The 14,640-nt window shown below is 39.9% G+C and overlaps 2 protein-coding genes across 2 annotated transcripts; one reads left to right on the plus strand and one right to left on the minus strand.

The window, feature by feature from the left end:
- Positions 1 to 9,331, plus strand: heca (hdc homolog, cell cycle regulator). Its single transcript, XM_041976441.1, has 5 exons — positions 1 to 581; positions 2,821 to 3,871; positions 4,410 to 4,576; positions 6,542 to 6,696; positions 8,845 to 9,331. Exons 1-5 carry the CDS (start codon positions 443 to 445, stop codon positions 9,007 to 9,009), a joined length of 1,677 nt encoding a protein of 558 aa, XP_041832375.1. The 5' UTR covers positions 1 to 442; the 3' UTR covers positions 9,010 to 9,331.
- Positions 9,332 to 11,531: 2,200 nt separating this feature from the next.
- Positions 11,532 to 14,570, minus strand: mtif3 (mitochondrial translational initiation factor 3). Its single transcript, XM_041976052.1, has 4 exons — positions 14,500 to 14,570; positions 12,292 to 12,751; positions 11,986 to 12,137; positions 11,532 to 11,792 (listed from the first exon to the last, which is right to left on the minus strand). The coding sequence occupies exons 2-4, from the start codon at positions 12,746 to 12,748 to the stop codon at positions 11,556 to 11,558; spliced, it is 846 nt and encodes a 281-aa protein (XP_041831986.1). The 5' UTR covers positions 12,749 to 12,751; positions 14,500 to 14,570; the 3' UTR covers positions 11,532 to 11,555.
- Between the last annotated feature and the right edge of the window lie 70 nt (positions 14,571 to 14,640).

Raw genomic sequence — 14,640 nt, forward strand, 5'->3', positions numbered from 1 at the left:
CTTCAAAGTTTACTTTTGTATTTGAATTAAGTTGTGTTAATTATCATAACTGAATTCTTTCACACGTTTGTATTTTATTGCACGCTTATTACTGTAATATTTTTCCCACGATACTTGAATGTCGCATTAATGGTTGACACTCACTGCCGGGGGCGGGGCCACGTGACGTCAGATGTGGAAGAAAACAGCAGAGCAGGAATCAAAACAAGAGACGGACACGCCTTCGCTCTTAAAGGTTATAGCAGCTTTTTTGTTATACCTGGTGCAAAAACCAACCCTCCTGCTTGTCGTCCACAAGGAAACTAAAAGCGACCGCGCAAAGACAACAAGTCGAACGCACCACCAATCCACTGGAGAAATGGAGTCCACGGAAATGTCAGACAGTGCTGACAGAAGCCGTTGATAGAGGTCGAAAATAACACCGACATCCGAATCCTGTAAAATGCCCAACCAGAAGAGCAGCAAGGGAAAGAAAAGCAAACGCACGAACAGTAGCGGAGATGAGCAGGAAAATGGAGCCTGTGCGGCCGCAGCAGGAGGCGCGGCCGCGGCTGCTGCACCCAGGAACGAGCGCTCAAGTGGTAAGAGGGGAAGCAGGCGCAGATGTGGTGAAGTTTGGAGATGCTACCTTCTTGCCAGGGGAAGCCCTGAATGTCTACACGACTACAACATGCATGCACTGCGACGCTGCAAATATTCGCACCCCTCTACACTCATGCATGAAGGCTAAAAAATAGATTGGGAAACCCTGACTTCATGGATCGATTTAAGGCCTTATACATTTATTGATTTGTGTTTTCATGAATCAGCTAGTAGTAGTTGCTGAAGTGCGCTGAAACCTCAGTTGGTGACTAATTTTAAAGGCCACTGTGCTTTGTTTTGGCAGAAGTAGGTTGTGGAAACCAGTTGAAATCATGTCAAAGTAGGCGTTGCTTGATGTGTCATATTTCTCACAGATTCCTGCACTCTATTAAGTTAGGCTCTCCTGCGAGGCTGAGCTTTTTCCTGACGCGCACCTTTTCCACACACTTTGTGGCCTTCTTTCTTATCAGTAATACTCTAATTCAACTTCAACCCGTAGAGTCTGACAACAGCTGGAGAAGTCATCCTGCAGGGCTATTTGCACTCATACAAACTGAACTAATATAGCTTTAAACAAACTTAACAGCATGACTAATGCACTCATGTTTAGGTGAGAGCAATATTGCAGGTCAGCTGAATAAAACTTCTTCCTGACACTACTGTAAAGATCTATATCACTTAATAAAAATAACAAATCAGTGCACTTATCTGATTATACAGGGGACTTATAAAGAGTCTTAGTAATGGCAAAAGTCATAATTACTTGTTATATATTTAGCTTTCAGCCTCAATATCTCTGTGAAGCGCTGCTGAGATTTAAACGCTGAGTCAAATTTAAGCAGAAACGCCTAGCATTAGATCATTTCAGCCTTTCACATGTGGTAGTTTGATGCATTTTCTTATAAGTCATTGTAAGGTTAATTGATATATGAAGGTTTGTGACAATTGTTGCATTCGAGAGTTGTGATCAAATTAGTTCATGCTGATATTTTAACTTTCTGCTGTACGCCATAAGCTGTTTACAGTAAATTGTGACACAGACCTAAAAATGTACATTTTTCTCCACTCTGTGGTGAGTTACAAAGACAGAGAGCTGACAGTGCACCGGAAAAGGAAGGAGGAAACATCCCCCCCACACACCCACAGTGTATTACCATGAGCTACTCCTTGTAGAAACTGTGTGCCCACATTTGTTTGATTCACATCCAGCGTCAATAGCTGGCAGTACTTGAATAGAGTTTATCATAGGCTTGAATGGCCCAGTTGAATTTCGTAAATACATGCAGATAAAGACTCTGAAGACATTGCTTTACACTTTCACCTCATCTATTGATTGTTGATATGACACTTTTGATGAAGAAACTGTTGTAAAGACTCAGTTGTCTGCTTCAGTTGGCTTTGCTGATATAATATCACCAAAAATGAGAATCTTTTGTTTGCACATTGTTCCAAATTTTACAGCAGAGACTAATAATCAGACTGCAGATCGCAAAGTTTCTGTAAAATACCAAAACTTTCAGCATAAAAATGTGAAGCTGAAAGTATCAGAAATGTCTTTGATGAAGCTAAAATGACCAACATTTCCTGGCTCCAGCTTCTCAGTTAGCTTTCATACCACTTCTCATCATATTACTGTGAATATAATTATAGATTTAATAATTTTGAGTTTTTTTTTTTAACTTTTTTTCAGTTTAAAGCCGCCACCTTGTACTAGTTAGATCAAGTTTGGTCTATTAAAGGTAAAAAATAACTTGTAGATTAATAATAAATTAAAAAAAAATCCTCAGTTGCAGACCTATTGCTGATGCCAGGCAGACCGCTCTGATGGTACTGCTGGTGATTGCAGGTCAGAGATGCAGCATGTGTGAAAGCCAGCCTAAAATCTTTTATAATTATTTTTTTTATTATTTATTTATTATATTTTATTTTAATTTTCCTTTTTTGTTCTTATTAAAATTATGAGTGCTGTATCCTTTGCTATACACTTAAGAAGCCAGCATCTATTATGGTCTGAGGCTATTTGCACATCTGGGAAGGAAACATTAATGTTGAATGATTTAAACCAAAGCATTTCTTATTTAAAAAAAACCCATTAACTACATTCTGAACATTTTCAGCATGGCTCTGTGGTAAAACAGTCCTGGTTAAAGTCTAGACTTGTAACCAGTTAATGATATTTCATTCTTTGTGATAACAGAACATAATAACCCTTTTCCTGTCTCACCTGTTGTCATTCAGAGGCCCAGTGTGCCACTCCTCTGGGCTGCAGCTTCGGCTGCTCCATCGACCTGGAGAAGGATGACTATCAGCGGGTGCTCTGCAACAACGAGCTCTGTCCTTACGGCAACTGGATGCATCTGCAGTGCTTCTACGAGTGGGAGAGCTCCATCCTCGTCCAGTTCAACTGCATCGGCCGTGCGCGGTCCTGGAACGAAAAGCAGTGTCGGCAGAACATGTGGACCAAGAAGGGCTATGACCTGGCCTTCAGGTTCTGCTCCTGCCGGTGTGGACAGGGTCATCTGAAGAAGGACACCGACTGGTATCAGGTCAAACGCATGCAGGATGAGCGCAAGAAAAAGCCGTCTGAGAGAAGTACTGGCAGGACTGGGGCCAGTGGAGGGGCCACAAGCTCTAGGGATGGTGTTTTTGAGGAGCCCAAGAAAAGCAAACCAACAGCAGGAGCAGGAGCAGGAGGAGGCAAACTAGCTCACAGGGCCTCCAGTCAGGAGTTACCTCGTAGACAATCATTGGACCGACAGAACTCTACAGAGAGAGGAGCAGCTGGAGGGGGAGGGGGTTTTTTTCCCCTGGTACCTTCTCAGAAGTCTCCGTGTGACTCCCCAGGACAGTCTCCTCCGACTTGTTTCCCTTTCTCCCCAACTCCTATCCTCGGACCAGGAGGTGTAGGAGCAGGTCTGCGGGGTTCCCGTCAGCTGGGAGAGTTCCTTAAATCAGCCGTCCACATGGACCCTCAGAGAAAACACCTCCTGATTGGAGGAGCTCTGGGTCGGGGGGGTGGCTGCTCCTTAGGAGCCCCTAGCGTTTCAGCTAGTGGTTCTCACCTTGACCCCGGGTCTGTTCTTCCACTCCAACTCCCCTTTGCCCTCCCGCTGCATCACCGGCTGCCCCCTGGGAGTGGAGGTGATGGTGTCCACTCGCACCCAGTGCAGTTCCTGAGGAGGCTGGACCTCTCGGAGCTCCTCACCCACATTCCTCGCCACAAACTGAACACGTACCACGTTCGCATGGAGGATGATGCCCAGGCAGGCCAGGGAGAGGAGCTGCGCAGGTGAGGCTTCTGGGAAATGTATAGTTAGTTATGATTTATTAGTTATGATTAGTTTAAAAAAAAATTGCTGCATCAGAATATTGTGATTAAATGTTAAAGTTGCTGGTTCAATCCCTATTTGGAGAAGATACTGAGGAAATAGTCTTTAAAGTGACTTGTGAAAAGGTATAAACTCAGGGTTGAGGAGAAAGTTAACATGTTCCAGTTTAGCATAACTAGTCTAACTAGTCTGCAGTGATTTCGACTCATTTCTTCTTTTTTATGATGCAAACCTATGAATGCATTTTTCATTTCACTCAAACAGCAAAGTTTACTGTGTTTTCATGTCCATCAGTAAACATGTCCTTGTGCACCAGTATTCACTGATCTGTTTTTAATATGTGAGGAATCATTGTTTTGGTCTAACAAATATAAAATATTACAAGACATTGCTTAAAGTGTAATATTCGTCCTATAAAACAATAACTACTGAAATCTACCATTGCTGTTCATTTGAAGTGAGTTTATGATGATCTTTTACTCTGATCTTTTCCTTTAGGTTTATCCTGTCTGCTCTCAGTGCAAGCCAGAGAAATGTGGTCAACTGTGCGCTGTGCCACCGATCACTACCTGTGTTCGAACAGTTTCCTCTGGTGGATGGGACGCTGTTTCTCAGCCCCTCTCGCCACGATGAAATTGAGTATGATGTGCCCTGCCACCTTCAAGGTCAGGTTTTAAGAGCAACATCTTAAATTATGGCATTAAACACAACGCATAAATGAAACACATTGGTCTTACTAAAATGAAAAACAAAACAAAAAAAAACTCTATACATTACTTATGCTGTATTGCAAACATTTAGAATACAGCTACATACAGATGCAGGGAGGTAGTGTCATTTAAGTGTCATTTAAAAGTTACATCACCTTTTTTTTTACCCAATCAGCATCTCTATTGTCAAGCACAGTTGTAGAAATGTTTTTTTTAAAACTAAATCTAACATTATTTTACACAATGCAAGATAGAAACTGCACACATTAAGCGGAGGTTATTTTGACACCCCAGACACCCTAAATAGGCCTACAATCTCAATCCCCCATTATTCCAGCTCACAACATCTCTGCACCATGTGGCAGCCTTGTTGGGACATGGTGACTATCCACCAACCATTCAGAAATCCATCCAGTGTGGCATGGCATTTTTCAGTGAACAAAACTGTTTCAAAATGAGTCTATGTATTTCTGAGCCCTCTGTAAACATTTCTTCTTTTGAACATTGGTTGAGGGTGGCCGAAATACAACTTGATGCACAACTGCAGCTTTCGGAGTATCCTGCATGAAGGTTCTTAGGATTGTAGAGACACCAGCAGGTTAAAAAATGTGCTTGCTGCTCATCAGTGTGTTTTTTTCATTCCTTTTGACAGAGCATTGCATTATTTCACATCTTTCATGTGCAGAAAGATCCGTCTTTTTCCTGCATGGAAACTGGGACTTACTTAATACAACAACCCCCCTGAACATTTTCCTTTTAGTTAAACTCACCTGGGAAACTAATTATCAAACCTGTCTGAGATTATCAATAATCTAAACAAACATGAAAAATGACACAAGCTGAATCTGCCACAGAAAATAAACAAATGTTTTATGAAGTGAAACCATGCAGAATATTTTGGAACTTGGCTGGATTTGAAATCAGTAGCAAAGCGTTTAGTTACTTGGTATATTTACAGTTTTTGGATCACCAGTAAGATTGTAAAGCTGGTGCTTTGGCACTGGAAACAGGCTTTCAGGGAGTGGAACATTTTAAGAGACAGGAGCTCTTTCTTTCAGACAAACCTGTCAATGAGTGGCATCATAACAGGAAGTAAGAAATAAAGATTTTGAAAGAATTTTTCTCATGCAAATCCACTGCAGTTGAGTCCCAGAATAAAAATGTATCTCACAATAAATCCCCTCTGTGTTGTATCTTTCCTCAAACAAAGGAAAATGCATCCATCAGTGAGCCCAGTCCATGCTGTGTTTATAGACATGAAAGGGTTTTTGCTGGCTTCTGCACAGTCCAGCATGAATGTGAATTAGTACAGCAGCAACATAGAGCATCTTTGATGTGCTAGTCTGCAAGCTTTGATATCTGTATCCTTGATATGCATAAATATGGAATAAAGATATACCCAGTCTTTTTTTATTCTTCTCTATTTGGCATAATAGAAATGAAGGAGAAGGAGAAGAGTTAAAGGTCTTGTACAGATCTAAAAATAAGGTTTGAATAAACAAATTTAGACAGAGCGGTTTTTACCATATATTCAAATTTCCACTGACGTTTTGAGCTTAATTTCACCTTCAGAAAATTGGATTGCACATGTACTGTGGTCCTAATAAGCAAATGCAGCAACAAACAACAGAACAGATGATGACTCAAGCTTTGAATGTTCACAAAAGTTTAATTAAACTCCTCTCAAACAGTTTCAAGAAGTTTTCTAATGAATTAAAAAAATCAAATAAGTTTGCAAGCAATAATGTCACAAAATTAAAGACATTTGGATATTGAAATAAAAGTTCAACAAAAGTCAATAATGAAGGTATTTAGTTTAAGTAGCTCTCTGGTCTGCATTCTGCACAAATGAATCAATTAAAATAAAAAACTGATCTTGTGTTTTGAGTAATCTAATTGTTCCTTGTCCTCTTGCAACAGGTCGGTTAATGCATCTCTACGCCATTTGTGTGGACTGTCTGGAGGGTGTCCACAAGATTGTGTGTATAAAGTGCAAGTCACGCTGGGATGGAAGCTGGCACCAGCTGGGAACCATGTACACCTACGATATACTAGCTGCTTCGCCGTGTTGCCAGGTAGACACTCTGATCTCTGAGGGTCATTGATAAGCGCATTAATAAAAAAAAAATAGAGAATGTCTTACACAGTTATCTCCCCTGTAATAATACCAGCTGGTGTTGCTTTATACTTTGTTGAAAAGCTTTGTTGGTCACCTTTACAACCAGGTATAACTTGTAAGAATCATGCTTCTGTGGAATGAGCAACTCAGCTAATTCCATTAGTGCCCCTAACAATCCCCTGCAATATTCTTCTGTTAGTATGCGCTTTTGTTCCGTGTTTCTTCGCGAGTTGGATGATTCTGTCCTCCCACAATAATAAGGGATTAACATCACATATTTTTTTTTACACTGTCAGGGACCTCAGTTGTTTGTGAAAGATCCATAAACAGCCACAGCTTGGTACCTCCTCCTCATGCTTTAGGTCCTGGATTCTAGAAATATGGGAACACCACTGGATTCAGAATCTCACTGCAGTATGTGTGCATATGTCAGTTTGGTGTAAATCAGGTGCCAGTCGTACATCTGTGGCTTTTTTTTTATCTAAATTTTGCTTATCTGTGCCTGAGTGTCAAACACAAGCATAAACGATATCCCTCTTTTAAACTATATGTCAAAGCATGTCTATTATATTTAGCACCGCAGGAGTATAAAGAGGTAAAAATTAATTTTAGACACTTAAGTAAAATCTAGGTACCCCAGACCCAGACTTCATGTCACTACTTCAGCTAATGTAAACAACTTCGTAATTGGAAGTACTGGTCCTTGTTACATTGTTGTGAAAGTTGTTAAATGCTATTGCGCAATACAGTAGATACAAATAAAAAAAAATGAACAAACCAAAAAGACAATTATGTTGACCTGTAAAAGTCTGAGGGGAAAAAAATTATTCCATGAATAATTATGGACATACTAGAGTTTGCAGTTTTTTTGAACTGAAGCTGCAAAGTTACTACAAACAAAGCAAATAAATGTAGAGCAAATGGGCTTGTCTCTGAATTTTAGAGCAGTAGAAGTATAAAGAACTGGGGTCCGTATTCCTAGAGATTCTTGGAACCCTCTCAGAGAGCTCCTAACTCAGCCTAAAAATCCCCAGTAAGGAGTCTTAGCGTAAGAGTGATTCTAGGACATCAGAGAACTGTGACCAAGGAATGGATAGAAACTCCTGTTTTAGGGAGGTGTGGTTGACCCTGTTGTTATATATGAGTTATCATTTCAAAAGCTGTGATTGGTTGATCCTAAAAGCTATATATAAATACACTTTTGGTGATAATGGGCATACAATGGACCATCAAATACAGACTCAATCATAGAATCTAATCTCTATGAAGACTGTGTAATTATAAATAATATTTTAAATAAAAAATCTGTTAAAATAATATTAAGCTATACTTAAATACTCCTACAGACCGTGTGGGAACTCAGGCCCACTTGCACAGTATTCACATGCTGATAGTTAAATTTATTTGCTTACATTTATTTGTCATTTGTTTACTGCTGGTAGCTTTTGCACTTATATTAATGAGGGAAAAATGGCTCAGCTTCCATCAATGTCTGTGATTGTTGACCAGCCTATAAGAAGCAGTGATGGTTGGCTTTCAAATCTACCACAAACCAGTGAACAGCAATGGAAAAGAAAAGGAGAAGGAAGCCCAAATGGCCAGATGAACAGTGTTTGCTCCTGGCTCAATTTGTCCATTGAGCATAAACTGATTCGACATGTAGATTTCATGAACCATGAATATGATTCCTGCAAGATCCAATCTGTAGCGTCTAATTAGTTCACTGTCTTCCATTGTTTGGATAATATCAATCCTACCTCTTATGTCTGACATTGTTTCCTCTTCTTAGGAATACCTTTTATCTTAACTAGGATTGAATCTTTACTTTTAGGGGAAATTCCAAGAAAACATTATGATTCTAAGAATTTTCTTAGAATTTGGCTCCTTTGTGCTGAGAACCTTTAGGAATAAGGCCCCTGGACTTTAAGTACTCGATCAAGTGCAAACAACTTGTTTCAAAAGTGCTGAAAAAAATGTCTGTTTTAGATGCTCAGTCTGTTACTGTCACCTTGATTTCACCAGGTAATGAGATGTTGTCAAACCTTTGGCTTGACATTGTTATGTCAACTTTAACTCCACTGACCTGTGTCCCGTGTGTCCTCAGGCTCGTCTCAACTGTAAGCACTGCGGGAAGCCGGTGGTGGACGTTCGAGTTGGGATGCAGTATTTCTCCGAGTACAGCAACGTCCAGCAGTGCCCTCACTGCGGCAACCTGGACTATCACTTTGTTAAACCCTTCTCCTCCTACAAAGTGCTTGAGGCTTATTGACAAATGTTTTAATGCATGCTAGTTGAGCTGCTTTTGTTATTCTTTTTTATGTCTAACACAATCTAGGAATTTTTGTTTTGGGGGGCCTTAAGGTGGTTTTTATCATTTTAAGTTCTCTCCTTTTTTTAATGAAAATGGCTCTGATTAAAAGAAAACTGTTCCAAAACAGTATCTCTGCTGAGAGAAGTGTTGATAAAGTGTTGAAATGACTTTTAAGTCGAGCAAACACGTTTATCTGTGACAAGTGAATGTATCCGTATGCCAAATTTGCTTTTATTTTTTACCAAAAACAACCTTGAATAAAGAGAAATATTCACACTGATGCTTGTTTGATGTGTTCCTCACATCTCACATACTTTTAGATAAAGATAGTGTGTGTGATGAGCCATGATAGGTTGATTCCAACACACAGAACTGCACTCTTAATCACCAAAAGGCAGGAAGGGGTAGGTCCAAACATTTTTTTTTGCAGAGTCATCAAATATGGTGTTTTTTTTTACTTTTACAATGATCTTCATAAATTGGAAATTGTATGGAAAGACAAATATCACCCATTTAGGCAGTTAGCAAGATTATGCTAGATGATCACAAACTTGGTAGTGTTGATGTAGAACGACATACAATGCATGCTGCATTCACTTGCACTTGAGAAACTGAGGTTCACCCGTGTACAAGTTGGTCTACACTGAATGTTTGTTAGAATATGATGGTTTAATTTTGGTGTGGCACATGGGGTACCAGTCAGACTTCACCCCACAGGATAAGGGCATTTTGGTTATCTGTTACTTTTCATTTTCATTTATTGTCTGTTGTCTTGATAAACTGATTTTTTTTATTTAAAGTCTTATTTATTTATTTTGAATAATAAAAAAAGGAGAAGCATGAACAGAAATGAAAAGTAGAAAAAAGAAATAACAGAGAGAAGGCTATGACCCTTCAATCCAAACACCAGACAACCAAATGCTACACTTGTACTGAAACAGAGAATTTCCTACGGCTTTTACAGGAAACTAAGCTTACAATCATCAGGAGCACCTATAAGAGATGAGCAAGCTGGAAAAAACAAACATGTATCACAGCAAAAATCAGAGTGCCAGAAACACACCCCCAAAAAACAAAAGCAGCTCTTAGTGTATGAACTGAAGTTTTAAAATATTCTTTGTTGGCTTTAAAGATTTATTAACCACCTGTAAATCAGAAAGGAAGAGTGTTCAAAAATCCACATTTTTAAAAGAAGGCAAAAACACCAGAGTTTGAGTAGAATTGACAATTCTTTGTTAAGCCAGTAATAAGAAAACAATACATATCTTCTCGATAAGGAGGCCTGTTAGCTTAGCTTCTGATCACTAATACACAAAGTGTCTGGACCCTTCGGTTCAGCCAAAAGACCCGCCTAACTAAATTATCCTCCTCATTTATAGTGATACAAAGCATTGTGGCTATCTGCGTGCATGTGGTGAGCATTCATGTGAATGTGTATTTTGCAAGGTGGTCCTTCCTTCTTCCGGGAATTTGATTCCTCCAGGTCCTCCTTTTGGGGTACGTCAGAGCTGAAAGAAGATGCTTCACTCTGCCCTGTTATCTGTCTGCCTTTTTTTTTTTTTGCTGACTTTCTTCTACCTGTTCCCACAGTTTTACACAAAGGCTGTTCTTTTAATGATTTCTGAGTTACTGGGAAATTCCGTTCTGCTAGGAGTGAATCGATAAGCAAAGAGATGTAACAATATTTACGATTACTCCCTACTGGCCATCCAGAACATTGTCAAGGCCGCTAGCTCTTAGCTCTTTTGTCAGTATTGAACTCAGTAACCCTATATGAGTTTGTGTCCTGTTTGTGAATGCATTATCTGTGAGCTGTGAAGGAATAACAACCACAATATAATAATGTAGCTCTATTAATTAAAAGCAGAGCCTAATGCATGTTACTAAAATCTAAGGATAAAATGTAAATGAATAAATGAATAAGAATGCTTAAATGAGTAAATGAATCAAAATGCTTATAAAATATTTGCAACAAACCCTACAGGACAATGCAGTGACTGTCAGATGCAGAGCATGAGGACTCAAAAATGAGTGTGATCATGCAAATATGACTACGCTTCTACGAAGGTTAGAGACAGACTAGAGCGGCCCATAGACCCGGGCAATCGGCAGCAATACCGGAGCACAAACCCAAGCCACCCCACCACCAAGACGACCTTGGAACTGCCCAGAAGGTGGCAGGGGAAAGCCTCAGCCAGAGCCCCACTCGCCGTTACTGACCATCCAGAGAGGGATGAGTGCTAGGCCCCAAGAGCCTTAAAGCCAGCCAGCTCTTACCCCAATGTTCCAGCTGCACAGCCCGTGAACTAGGGCACCATCACCCACTCCCTCCTTCCTCCCCTCACCCACCCCCATGCACCCTCCCTCCAGCAACCCACTCACATTTACCCTCATCCAGTCATCCATCCATGTGCTTTGTTCAGCCCTTTCACATAAGTCCAAGTGCTGAACCAGGTTGTGACATTTAGGCACCAACTTCATTTTGTGAAAAAGTTTTATTTCTATCACATTACTGTTGTTTTGTCTGTGCTGCTAACAGGAGGCGTTTGACTCTGATGTGCCTCAGACGGGGATTGTGTGGACTGTGGCTCAGCTTTGTTTTTCCTTTTTTGTGACAGTTCTTTCGCTGACGGCGGTCTGAGGATGCACGTGGCTGCTTGACCATCTCTTATGACTTTTGGTTTGGCAACAAACCCCACCATTACCTCCATCTGTTCCACCATTTGCTCCAGAGCCGTGTCCTGCAGAAAAAACCCAAATGGTTTAATTCTTTTCGGGAATATTTCCTACTTTGACATCATCAAGCATGCCATTAAGTGAAAAGTCAAGTATGCACTTTTGGAAAAGGGCACAAAGAGAAAATAGGACAATTAGGGAGGCAAAAAAAAAAAAAAAAAAATCAGCTTATAATATAATTTTTGATTTTATCCTCACCAGGTCAACAGCGGGTTTTGCACCTTTTGCCTGCAGAGTGATCCTAATGTGGTGGTTCTTCTTCAACCAATTCTCTACTTGTTTCAGTTTGGTGGTGAGGTCATGAGCTGCCATGCCAGCTGAAAAGGTGAGCTCCTTCACCTGCACAGGAACTGAGCAAAGAACACAGACAAAACGTGATGGTTTTCTCTGCAGAGTGATGCAGTTTGGACTAATTCAAAACTACATTTAGAAGATTTTCACTGTCACATGTGCAAGCAAGTTAACTCATGAAGAAGAGAAGCTGCATTTAACTGATTCGGGTACCTGCTTTCGCCTTGTTTTTCTCTCGCAGTTTCAGCTGCTCCTCGTGGATCTGCTTGCCACTCATCAGTCTGTAAACCGCGGGGTCTTTGTGTTCACTCAGTAGTACTAATTTGAGACTCCTCTCATCCATGACTTTGATTACATCAGCTCGATGCATGATGCCCAGATTCTCACCAGTTTCGCTGATCACCTGAATCTCTCGCTGAGGGATCTTTCGGCCAACACTGCTGACTGAGACACGAGCCCGGGGATCCTGCTTCTTTTTCTTTGGTGCAGGCGTCTGCTCTGTACCTTCAACCTCTGTGGAAAAAGGTGACCATCTCCATGAGGCAGCGATGAGGTTATGTCTTTTATAGCATATTGCTAATTGTGATGCTGGTGTCCAGTAGCCAGGCCTGGTGCTGGACACAGTTTTCACTGTGTGACTTAGAAGCCACTTCACACAACCTGCAGACATATCCTGGTTAAAAAGAGAAGATGTGATCATGTGAAACTTGCTTTATATAGAATAAAGTAATTTATAGGTTATGCATGATGCTTATCATAAAATCACTCCATGAGTTTAGAGTCTAACTTGTAGTAGTCCTTAGCTACTCTTCATATCTTTAAGTATTGCCAGAAAATGGAAACAGGTCCAACTGTTTACTGAAAAGTGAAAACATAAATAGAAAAAGCGTATTTAAGGCAAAGGTTTTCCTGCAATTTCTTCTAAGTAGGCAGGAATAGTTGTTCAAGCTTCTTGAAGGACATTTTAAAGCTCATTCTGGATGCTGCCTTTTTGTTTTGTTCTCTGTACAGATGATTTCACACTGCTTCAATATTGTTGAAATCCAGGCTCTGGGGAGGATTTATCACTCCAGTAGACCTGTTGCCACTGATTTCCGGTCCAGTTCTCATTTAGCATACCTTAACATTTTCTCCCTGTTTCACTTCCTTAAGAATTTTTTTTTTTTTTGTCAGCCACCATTCCATGGAGACAATTTATGATGAAGTTTCAGTGAGAAGTAGATCTCAGGTCTTGTGTCAGGTCTTCAGTAGATTTTCTTTTAGTATTTCTAAAGAATATATCTTCTGGATGTTGTTCAGGTGCTGTAGATAGTTATTTAGGTCACTTCATCTTTTTTCTTTCACTTTTTGCCAGTTTTATCTACATTTTTTTTTACAAACTACACTACACACAACGCTGAGTTATGCCAAGTTTTCAGCAAGTAGCTCTTTGGAGATTACCTTACTGGTCACCTTCTGGTTTCTGCCTGTCTGTTCCTCCAGCTAATAAAAATAGATACAAGTTCTCCCTTGTGCTGCTCTCCATCCAGGCTCTAAGTGCAATTGAGATGACGAGGTAGCTGCTCTGTATTTCAATTACTCTGCACCTTTATTTATTGATTATTCATTTTTTTATTATGTACCTTGTTTTTAGATTATTTGGACTGAGCACTTGGCACATCTGTTTTAATTAGCTGCTCATAACCTATATATTTTTATGTTTTTTTTTTATGTCTAATGATTTAAAAATGTGATATATGATTGTACATGTCTGCTGCAAACCAAATTGCTGACACAATGTCATCTTCTGTCATTTTTAAAATCCACTCAGCCAGGCATAATATGTGCATACATCTTTTTTAATCCATAATATATATATTTTTTAAATGTTATACTTACTTGCTGTGGACAAGATCCAAAAAGGAACATAATATAAGGTTTGACAGACAATTAAACCGATATAAAAAGTCATTTTAACTAAGTTTAACAGTATTTATAGTATAAATATGAGTAAGGAGGATAAAGTGCAATAATTTCATTCATTGGCTTTGGTTAATGAAAATTGTGTCTATTTTTATAGTAATGATAAATATGTTTTGGTTTTCTGCCCCCCCCCCACCACCACTACTACCACCACTACTACTACCACCACTACTACCACCACTAATAATCAACCGTAAATCTACAGCTGGTAAGAGAAGAAACATGGCACATGAGCCAGAAAGTCTATTTTCTATCCTGGGTGTGCCTCTTGTCAATCCTAAACACAGGCACTGCAAACTGGCTGAAAAACACAGTGACCAATATTGTAGAAATATTCATATTAGTTGTTATGAACGATCTAAAACGCGCAGATCAGACAGTTGCGCCAATTTAACAGCTTGCGACAGCAATTAATTTGCCTCAGGTTGTGATTTCGTTGTGTTTTTGCTTTAAACTCACAGTAGATGAACGTCGTTCATTTACACTCGGTGGCTGCAGGGTGACTGTTACCCCTTCTTCTTCCGCTATTCTCTTCTTCGTCTAATGGAACTACATGTGAATAAGAAGTGTAGCGCGCCATCTAGTGGACAAGCCAGAAAG

Source organism: Melanotaenia boesemani, chromosome 22, assembly GCF_017639745.1.
Source record: "Melanotaenia boesemani isolate fMelBoe1 chromosome 22, fMelBoe1.pri, whole genome shotgun sequence".
In the NCBI taxonomy this organism is placed as follows: domain Eukaryota; kingdom Metazoa; phylum Chordata; class Actinopteri; order Atheriniformes; family Melanotaeniidae; genus Melanotaenia; species Melanotaenia boesemani.